The sequence below is a fragment of the Amblyomma americanum genome, chromosome 3, assembly GCF_052857255.1.
Source record: "Amblyomma americanum isolate KBUSLIRL-KWMA chromosome 3, ASM5285725v1, whole genome shotgun sequence".
NCBI lineage: Eukaryota > Metazoa > Arthropoda > Arachnida > Ixodida > Ixodidae > Amblyomma > Amblyomma americanum.
Window position 1 is genome coordinate 177368096 of NC_135499.1, and position 10968 is coordinate 177379063.

The following is a 10968-nucleotide window of genomic DNA, read 5'->3' on the forward strand; positions in this document are numbered from 1 at the left end:
CTGAACAGAATAGGCAAGGCCTTTTTTTTTTGCGTGACGCATAGAAGGATTTATTCAGCTTGCGATCAAAGACGACGGCACGAAAATGGGCACACCACGCTAATCTGCATTGCGTCCTTTGGCATGGGATCTGATTGATTCTGTTATTGTTCCCTTCTTTTGTTTCAGGTTTAAGCGATCGCCGTCCAGCGATGTATTCACACATTAGCGAGCATGGATATTCTCCTGCGTACCTGGCGCAAGTGTGACTCACTATCAAGCGAGCTGTACATTTTCGAACAAACGCGGTCTAATAAATAATGCAGGGCCGGGGCTCTCCGTCCCGCATCGCCTTTCCCGGCTTTGTTTGGGTCTGGAATGTCGCAAAGAAACGCTTGAATTCCTTTTCGGCGACCGGTAGCCCATCCCGCCGTTCTGGCGTCGCGGCTACTTCTCATGCTATAGCGGCAGTGTCCGGGCAACCGGACGGAAACACCGTTAATCACACACGCTGGGATCTCGCGCGAAAGAGGGCGAGAGAGAAGAGAGGCAGGCGCCAACCAATTTAAGGATTCAGGTCTCGCATTCGCGTGACGCTGCGTACAGAAACTCGTTTAAGAGCTCGTCACACGCGAGGCGCTGGTTCCTGCTGCGGACGAGCGGCGGCGTACGGCCTTTGTCTACATTAACCTGGAGCGGACCGTAAATACTCTGCTTAGCGAGGGTCTTTGCCAACCGCCGGGCGTTAGTCACCGCGAGGGTGGGAGGGGAGCGCGCGCGCCGAGCTCTTACGTCATCGCCCGGAGGAAAAAAAAGTGTGTCAGAGGTCGTAGGAAGGCACGTAAGGCGGGAAAGTATTCAGGCCGCACTGCCTCGAGCAGGAATCCGCGGTTTCAATGTCAGCTTCCAGTCGGTAAGCGGCTGAGAGGCACAGCGGGGAAGCGACGGAGCTTATAGCCGAGTTATGAAATATAAAAAGGGGGTAATAAAAGCCGATGGACAGCGCTGCGGGTTGTGCCTATTCTCTCAATAAGCCTGTTATTAATGTGGTTTCGTCTGTACTTCGTTTGTCTTGATAAAGTCGTCGGCTAATGCCGCGGGCGTCTCGTGAAAGCCATTATTTGTAACACTTATCTATGACCAGCTGCGCAAGCAGAATACCCAAAATGCTTTTTGTTGCTGCGACAAAGGTGGGGAGGAATTCGTGAGTATATGAAATGTGGCGCGGTTGAGCGTTAATGCAGGGGTAACTGGCGTCGCTCGCGCCGTCTTTGTGAATAAAAAGCACTTCTCTTTTCTGAGTGTGCGCTTGAAGAGCAGTGGAGCTTGGCTCCAGATGTTACTGCGCACTTCGCTAAGGTCCATCCGTTTATGCATCAGGCTCATTGAAAAAGTCTCCGCCACATGCAGTGCATGTTCACTTGTATTTCCGAGTGCTGAAAAAATTGGTTTTTGGGGAAAGGTAATGGCGCAGCATCTGTCTCACATCTCGACCGACACCTGAACCGCTCTGTAAGGGAAGGGATAAACAAGAGAGTGAGAGAAGAAAGGAAGAAAAAGGTGCCGTAGTGGAGGACTCCGGAATAATTTCGACCACCCGGGGATCTTTAACGTGCACTGAAATCGCGCAGCACACGGGCGCCTTAGCGTTTCGCCTCCACCGAAACACGGCCGCCGCGGTCGGGTTCGAACCCGGGTACCCCTGGTCAGTAATCGAGCGCCCTAGCCACTGAGCCATCGCGGTGGGTATTGTTGCATTTCCGTATTTTACCACTTTCAGTTTGTTCCTTTGTTTATAAACTTATAGTTGGCCAGCACTAAACGTATCTGTATTGACAGACGCATAACACGCAGCCTACATCACCCTTATAATTTATATGCACTGTAGGGCATGGGAAATTCACGAAGAGCCGGAGAGACTTCGACAAAGGCTTCTTTTGTTATCCGTGACCGGCGCACCACATGCATTCAAGCCATGTCTCCTCGCACCAACAAGGAAAGATCCTGGATGCCTCGGGTGGTGAAAAATCCTCGCACCACGCAGGTGCGTAAGCAGCGAGCGGCACGTGTGTTAAATAAATTCCGGCTTTAACCAGGCTCACGTACGACGAAGCTTTTTTTGAAGAGGCGGTTCTTCACAGCACTCTAGAGCCTACAAATATATCAAGGGCATTAAGGGAAAGCAAAATAAATTTCTACGGTGTCCAGAGCACGTCATTTCCCGTGCTTCAATGCCCGCTACTGCGTTTAGAGAAATGTACGCATGCTCTGCACATTCAGCGTGTTCCTTTTTTCTCTCTGAATTTACAGCCGTCTTCTTAAGTGCCTACGCAGCGGCTGCTCACCTCAGCACGAATTTTTTTTTTTTTTACCTTGAAAGGCAATATATTTCTTCGTGTTTCTCACGAGTTCGCCGACAACCGTTGTAAATTGTGTTGATCATAAATCTGCGCTAATACAGCTTTGAAACTTGTTTGTACCAAGCAGAAGCAGTTTGTTCTCTGCGGACGTGCAATGTTATTAAAACGAGGCAGCCGATGAGTAACCTTCAGCTTCTATATTCCAACGACAGCTGCACGAAGGCATTTTTTTTAGGTTAGGCGTAGAAGCAGTAAGGTACTACCGACTGCGGTATAAGTTGAACAGTCCGGTTATAGAAACAATAAGGTTGGGGGCGGTACATGTGAAACAATGCGGTACATTGGTGTGGGACCAATAGAAGCAATGCGGTGGGCTTCCGTAAATGCGGTATAGTGGGCTAGGAACTCAAATTATGAATGGGATGAGGTGCTGTACGTTTAGTACCGTGATGTATACAGTGGTGTGGGCACTCATGAAGCAACGCGGTGGGCTGCTGCACATGTGATACAGTGAGCTGGGCACTCACACAAGCATTGTGAAGGGATGCGGTACATGGGGTAAAATGCGGTACAGTGGTGCGGGCACTCATAGAAGCAAAGGGGTTGGGTTCTGTACATGCGGCTCAGTGGGCTGGCAACTCATAGAAGCGGTGGCATATGGGTGCGGTACATGCAGTACAATGTGGTAGAGGGGGGTGGGCACTCACATAATCAACGAGGCGGTGTACGGTACATGTGGTACAGTGCGGTGGGTACTCCTAGAAGCAATGGGGTGAGTGCAGTACATGTGTTACAGTGCACTATAGAGTAGGTTGTTCACTCGTAGACGCGATCGGGTGCGGTGCATCTCGCACAATGCGGTACAGCGGGGTGGACACCAGCGATGGAGGGGGGGGGGGGGGGGAGCAAAGTCTATGTGACACGTACAATGGGGTACAGTGGAATGGGTAGCTGGTGGGCACTCTCATAACGAATGCTGTGAGGTGCGATGCAGCTCCCAACATCCCTTCTTCCTTCCGGGGGAGTAAGATATGAGTCACAGAATTGTTCTCTTTTCTTCTCCTTATTCTTAGCCCAGTTTCTGAGAAGTCATCACAAAAGTTCGTAGTAATGGCCCGTTTTCGCAGATGATTTCACCATTTATTGATAATGGATTTTAAATGAAGAGCAAATGATGCCAAACCGTCTATGACAGCGACTAGCCATCAGGCACTGCTTTTAGCGCATGTTTACAGAAAAATATCACGCTTGTTGATTTCTCATTTACTAATGGGGTGCAGCGTGTCGGCGGTGTTTCCACTTTGGTTGAAATCAGTCCTTTTTCTTCAACTTTGTCCTCGCTGTCTCATTCTTATAATGTTCGTGCATAGGCGGAAATGAAGCGTTAGGAACTGATAACCGCTACAAACTCACGCCTTCGAAATGACGGAAGAACAGCACGAAGAAGCTATTTCACTGCTATTTTCCCCTTTATTGTTGCATTACAAAATGAGAAAGAGAGAGAGAATATGAATCAAAGGTCCGCTCAGTTCATGGCGAATTTGCGCTAATTATCCCAACGACATCTTTATTAGGGACATTCTTCCGGCTGAATGACGTCATCTACTACTTCGGCTAGGGAGGGAGTATGTTGCCCAAGTTGGCAGAGCCATAACTTAAAAAAGAAAGATAGGATACGCGTTCAAAGTAAAAAAAAAATAGTTATTTGAGCTTTCAAGCTTGCCAATCCCCTAAAGCAACTGCAAGTGCGAGGGGACATGCATGCTTCAGCCGTTGGTATCATTAGCAGGCGATTGGGTCGAGAAGAAGTGCAATTGCCAATATTTTTGTACACGAGCACCCGCGTCCTGTAAACTTTTGCTGCTGTCTACACATATGGGAAGCAAACTGGGAGCTCTCGAAAGTGTGTAACCAGTGCTCACGAGGTTCATACTGCCCTGAGAGAGAGTACACGTTAAAAAATTAGCGGGGCACTTCTGATCTATTTGGTGTGTATGCGTGTGTGTGTGTGTGTGTGGGGGGGGGGGTGATAAGGTAATTTATTGTATTGAAGAGCGTTCTTCTAACTGGATTTTGTTACGAGAGACGGCAGCCTCCTTTAAAATATATTCGCAAGTACCTTGTTGAGGTCTCCTCAACAAGTGGGGTATCTAGCTGGCGGAGAAAAATAGCAAGATTGAAAAGCACTTTGCTCGAGTTTCCTTTTTCTTACCGGGAATACTTTCTCCATAATCTTTGCGCGCATTTTTCCTTACAGTAATCCCACCTGCTGCTACCACCTGCCTGCAAAAGAGCACGCCATTATTAAACATTCGGGAACCTTTCATCCCTTTTTAATTTCTTTCTTCAACGCACTGTCCCTAATTTCTAGGGATGCTGCTTTAAATCGGACGGTGCGTAATTTCTGAGATGACAAGGATTTTTTTCTTTTCTGAAATGCAGCGGTCAGAACGAAGAGAGATGCTTGAATTTCAGGGTGGTCTTAACTTAGTCAGTGCGCGGTGCATGCCCAAATAAGAGCAATGGCTTGCAAAAGACGCGCAAACTACACTGAACACGTTAGATTCATTGCAGTCTCCTGGTTATCTCAAATGTGCAATGAAATCTCTGGACAAAATCCCTCTTGCAGCTCATCAGAAATGAGTAGAATAAAAATCGCAAAGGCCGCAACGATATCAACATGCCTTGCAGCACACTAAAGGTTATCCTGACCCTAGCAAGTAACATTTGAGAAGTTACACTTGAAGCTCGTATATGAAAAGTTTTAGCCTGCAGGTATGCTTTCTTCATTACTCGGTCATTGTGCTGGTACGTGCGTATGACGTGTAGTCGTGCAATATGTGTCATACTTAGAGGGAACGCGTGAAATGGCTAAACCGGCTCTTAACGCGGGTAAAAGTGTATTTAACCGCGAAGAGAAAAAAATAAGGCGCAGAGAAAATGAGAGGAGGAGCCTGAAACCGCGCTCTTGTTTCGCGGTGAAACCTACTTATCTCCGCATTAAGAGCCGGTTTAACCACATATCGTATTCCCTCTAAGTATGACACACACTCTACGTGTAATAACCAGTATTTTGTTCGGTTCTTAGTATGCACACCTACTTTTGAGACGTATAGTTTTATTACATTCTTCTTTTCGGAAAAGAATTACTCTGGCACCGCACGGGCGAACGACCCCCAGCAAAGTGCCACCTGGTTCTAGAGAACTTTGCGGACAAAACACTTGGACACTGCGTCATATGAGATGAGCGAGGTAACGGGCTCTGGCCCTCGTAAGTCGACAGCACCCGCTATTATAGTAGAACTGAAACACGGTTTCTAGATTTTCGTACGATACCGCGGAACATTAGTGGTCTTTTTGCGACTCATGTGGAGAATACAATCCCTTAATTTCTTCGCGACTCTCATGTGCTGTGAACTTTTTCGGTAGTATTCACACACAAATGCAAGCTGCCGCGGTGGCAGAGTGGTTACGGCGCTCGGCTGCTGGCCCAAAAGACGCGGGTTGGATCCCGGCCGCGGCGGTCGAATTTCGATGGAGGCGAAATTATAGAGGCCCGTGTACTGTGCGATGTCAAAGCACGTTAAAGAACCCCAGGTGGTCGAAATTTGCGGAGTCCTTCACTACGGCGTCTCTCATAGTCTGAGTCGATTTGGGGCGTTAAACCCCCATAAACCATAAACAAATCATACACAAATGCTAGCGTTTAAAGTAGGTGGCATATGGATGGGCAGTCGGAGCCAGCCAGTGCACTTCAGGAGGTTGAACTGGTTACACCCTACCGCATAAATTCGTAACGAGAGCTGCTTTTTCGCAAGTGAAAATGAACGTTATTGCGTTCTTGAAATTATGATATTTATTGTAAAACTTTGATACCCAAAGTGTCGAAAATGATGAAAGATCGAAAAATTTCCAGTTTTTCGCCTCCTGACGCGCGAAGTGAGAGCCACAGCTGTATTCACCTCTTCATTATCCCCTTTTCTCCGAGAGCACCCACTCAACGATCGACACGAAGCGGGCCCATCTGAGCCGCCTGACCCCCTCCATGGTCCGCAAGGGCAACGCTTTTTTTTTTTTTTTACCAGCTGTCAAGGGTGTGTTCACCGATCCTCTATGCGTCCTCATTTGTTTCGTTCGGTTTCGTTGAACGAAACTGCAACAGCCGTGCCTTAGACGATGACAAACTACCAAACTATTTCGTGCTCGATGTTTTATGACGCAGTTTGTGACAACATATAATAAAACGTGCCACCGCCCTTGGACTACGCATCATGTGCGGTCTGTTTTCCCTACCAACAGTCTACCACCGGGGGCCTACTAACATCTGCTAAAGCGGCCCTGACGACATGTTTTCCCCACTAACGTCTCTACCGAGGCCATCTCTTGCTGCGCCGGCTCCAGATAACCTGTCATCACAGGTAATGTACAGCTCATACAGTCATTATCAGTGCAACAGGGTATATGCCTAATCTTATCGTGTGCGATATCATATGCCATCCGATTTGTCTGTTCGTGCATTTTTCTGTAATGTAAATTATGTCTAAGCTCGGACGCGTCGGTTACGCACAAAAAACTGCAGGCAATGTTTCGGCATATGTGAACACAGCATTCTTGGCAGCACAGTTCGGCGAAGAAACTAAGTCACAAGACAGGCGCTTAAGGTACAGTTTTGGTCAAAAGTCTTCGGGCCAAAGGCTGTTCGCTTTAGCCGCATAATGGAGCCATATATTACGGCAATATAAAAGACCGAAGGCCCTTGAAATGTTATCAGAAGGTTTCTTCTTGCTGTAGAGAAGCTTCCTGCTTGATATGTGCTTTGAATGATCCGCTACACGCAATATTCTAGGGATATTCATTTCTCAGCAAGTCAACGCTTGTGGCCGGAGGACTTTTGACGGGGGGTTATATCTGGTTTAAGAGTGAAAGCCGCAATTGGCAACCGCCCCTCATTGGTAGCCCCTGACTCTCCTGTACTGTTTTTGTTGTCTCCTTAGTGAGAAATGAGATAATGTGCAGTTGGAGTAATCTATTTCTGATAGACCTAGAAGAAGATAGATAAACCAAATAAGCAAATAAATGCACCATGAGCAGAATGCATGCGGCGACTGCATCACCTCCTGCATAAAAAATTACATGAGTGCGCCAAGTAATAAAATTACTTCGCGGGCAAATTCTAATGTAGCCTCTGCAGAGTTCTTTCTCACGTATACGTAACTACGTTTTTTTCGCTTTGAACGCAAAGGACGGATGCAGCCCATTTTTGCAATGACGCTATCACTAAGTTTTACTATAATCAAAATCGAGCGTTCAGGCTGTGTGACATCCCTCGTTATACGTCATTTCAAGGAGGCGGGTGTAACTTACTGAGAACCTCAATTTTGGTCCTTCGTTTATTGCACGTAGGTTGGGTGACAACGCAAAAATGGCAAAAATGTTAACTTTTATGTAAGTGGAGCTAGATTTCTTTTTTTTTTACGGCCACTCCTTCAAGAAGCAAAATAGCTTGCACTTAGGATAAGCCAATTCTAAGATGCGCCATGTGCTCGCTGCATCATAAACACTTTTTTAAGCTGGTTGCCTCCAAGCGATTGTAAGCCCGTTACACAAATCGTTAAATACTAAATTTGACTTTCAAGAGGCGGTTGTTATTCACCTGAGACCACCTTTACGCATTTCTCTAAGGTTTTTACCACCACTCAGGAGGCTATAAATATTGATAACTAATTAACAAAGAAACGAAGCCGGATTAGCGAAAGCGAAGTATGGTGAATTCCTGAAACCGCAAGGTTGAAAAACATTTCAACACTTTCCCGGAGAGGGAACTAGGCGGACAAGCCAAGCTACCCAGCCGAAGAATGCGAGCGTCGCAATTAAACGGCTAATGAACTGATGCCCTGCGCCGTTAATTCACGATGCTTTGATAACACTATCCAGGCATCCAGACTCGGACAGCAACACTCCACGCTGCGGTTGCCAGCTTGTGACTCAACTCAATAAATTTCATTGCGCCGCTGACGCAAGGGCTTGAACGGGGAAGCCAGCTACGTACTACGTGCACAAATTTAAGAGTGGACTGGATGGTCTTGAAATCATCGCACACTTTGGCTCTCTGAGTGCTTTCGCTAAAACAAGGGCTACACGTGACATGGAACTTGCCGAAAGCTGAATATTTTACTCCCCGTGGTAAACACCTTTTTACGCCCTCAAGGTGCGTTTCCCCTTGCAGAAATGGTCTATAGACAGTCCATAGACTTCTTATGAACTCTATTGCATTCCTATTGATATTTATATCTGTCTATTCATAGACTTTAGAATGTCTATAGACAAAATTGTACTAAAAGGGTGTGGCCATAAATCTGTAGATTGTTTTAGACTGTCCTTAGGATTTGTATTGCTTATAGATTGTTCTCTAGGGTTTGTCAATAGAGAGTCTATAGACTTTACGGACAGAAGTCTATGGACAGTGTATAGACTGCCTAAATACATTTTTGTAAGGGTCGTCACAAGAGGGGAATTGCAAGGATGAGAGTGAAATCAACCTTCAAAGAGTGAACTAAGGAAAGTAACGGAATGGGGACTACTTCGAAAAGGAGACATTTTCTTAAACATCAAAATGTCCTTGCTACCCAGGCTGACGGTGCAAAATATGACCACGCGCATTCGGTGCCGGGGAAAAATCCCGCAGAAAGCAGAGTCTCATTGCTGGGAGCTGCTTTGAGCTCCTGCACCCCCTTTTCTAAATAACTGATTTCGTTTATTGTTGATGACAGTAGACTGCTGACGTTTTACGGCCCTTGGTTTATTGCAAGAAATCTAATTAAGGGACAAGGGCCAGGCCGAAAGGCAAGCAGAGCGCTTCTTTGTCTGTAGAGACAAAGAAAAAAAAACTGAACGGGCGAGGAGCTCCAATGAAGAGCAAGTAATTTTTAGAGGTCTCGCTCCCCTCCTAACGAATAGTTGGGATTGTTTCACAGTTAGATAGTTTCTTGCCATAAGCCAAGTTACGTAAAATGTCAACAGTTTACTGTCATCAACAACGAACTAATTCAGTTAGTCACAAAGCGTTTGGTGCCGAAATCCGGGAGGAGCCGCCGCCGGCCAATACAAGCCAGAAATGTCGGGGTTTCGTCTCGCGAAGCGGACTTAAGCAGATGGCATGCAAAGTAACGCACACGGTAAACATGTAAAGAAAACGAAGCTTCGGTGCCCACTAGAGCGAACCAGGTGCACACGTGCTCGCTATCTTAACGCTATTTTTAGCCTTAGGCTAAAAAAACAGTTACTCTAGATGACTTCTGGAAAGTGCGCAAAATATGCGACACAGCAGTCCGCCGGGTTTCCCTTTCTCCTTTTATTTTCCAGTGTCCGCCTTGCCATACGCGCTGCGCCAGAGTAAAGACGTGCCGCCAACCGGTTTCAGCAGCTTGCTTGCTGACGAATAAATGAATCAGATCGGAAGATATTCTTTGATGCGAGCCGGTCTAGTCTGTGTCGGAAATACCCTCGCAAGGAGCCTTGCGCCTATCTTAGTTGTACCTAAATGACAAACTACAAGTAACTGTAAACTTCTGTCGGCTTACCAAGCAAGTTGTGCGGCTCGTTTTACAAGTTGAATGGTTAAGACAGACTAAAAAGCTACGTTAGCTGTGTCTGATCATACAGCGCATGCAAGGTGCTCATCTTGTCAAGGGCCTTGCATCAGCGTATACCTCTACTGCGCCAGACAGCTGAGGGCGTTGCTTGTCTCCGGAGCATGCAAGACTGAGCGATCCTGTCATCTTTATGGATGTCGGCGGCGGTTAACTGCCTACGGCGCGCACAGCAGCGTCTCGTCGCAGTGACACATCCCCCCCGCAACAGCGATAAAGCGGCCCCGAACACATGACGCTCAGGAATCCTACCTGCTTTGCTGGTGCCGGCCTGTCTTCTGAAGTGGCTCCTGAGCCCGCCTACCGCGTCAGCAGTCTCAAGCGTGCACAGAAGCGCTATTCCACACAAGGCGACGGCCCAGACGAGCATGGGCCTCCGGCCTCGGTCTCTGTCGGTCACGGACGAAAGCGGACGAGCAACGCCACCGATTGCACCTCGGGCGCTCATAACGTCCTTGGGGCTCGGCGTCGACTTCACTCACTCACACACACGCGCACACACACACCGCACCACGGCCCTCGAAGCCAGTCCCGTCCGTGCTCTTGCGGTCAGGACTTCACTTTAGCCGAGGAGTAAACAGAACTTCCTCCGCACTGCTCTTCCCTCGTCTCTCTCCATCCACAGCGGTCACGTCATCGGTCACAGTCACGCCGCGATGGCCAGGCTGCGATCGGCGGTCTCCGCTGCTGGCAGCCGTCTCACGGCATGGCATGGGGGCGAACCGGTGTGCTCGGCGCAGCGGCGACGAAGGCGACTGCGATACGCGAGGGCAGGCGCGTAAGCATTCCGGGGTGGGACGGCTTCTTTCTTTCTCGAACGCCAAGCGAGAGACCACTTGCTAGGTGTGCGCGCGTGTGAAAGGGCTGCTCTTTGCCTCCTCCTCCTCCTCCCGCGACCCTCGGTTTCGCGCCGCCTCGTCCTCCGCCCTTTACGCCTCTGCACGGTTGGCTGACGCTCTCGAGCTTAGATAAGCTATCGG

At 48.1% G+C, this 10968-nt stretch overlaps 1 protein-coding gene across 4 annotated transcripts in view; it reads right to left on the reverse strand.

Annotated features, from left to right (window-relative positions):
- LOC144125507 (uncharacterized) overlaps nucleotides 1-10929 on the reverse strand; it is a 67664-nt gene extending 56735 nt beyond the window's left edge. For 2 of the 4 annotated variants that reach the window (XM_077658964.1, XM_077658963.1), the window contains exon 1: nucleotides 10241-10747. In XM_077658964.1, the coding sequence (XP_077515090.1) occupies nucleotides 10241-10436 (196 nt within the window). In that variant the 5' untranslated portion in view covers nucleotides 10437-10747. Of the gene's footprint in view, nucleotides 1-10240 lie in introns of all 4 variants that reach the window. The other 2 variants (XM_077658965.1, XM_077658966.1) reach the window with 2 other exon arrangements.
- Between the last annotated feature and the right edge of the window lie 39 nt (nucleotides 10930-10968).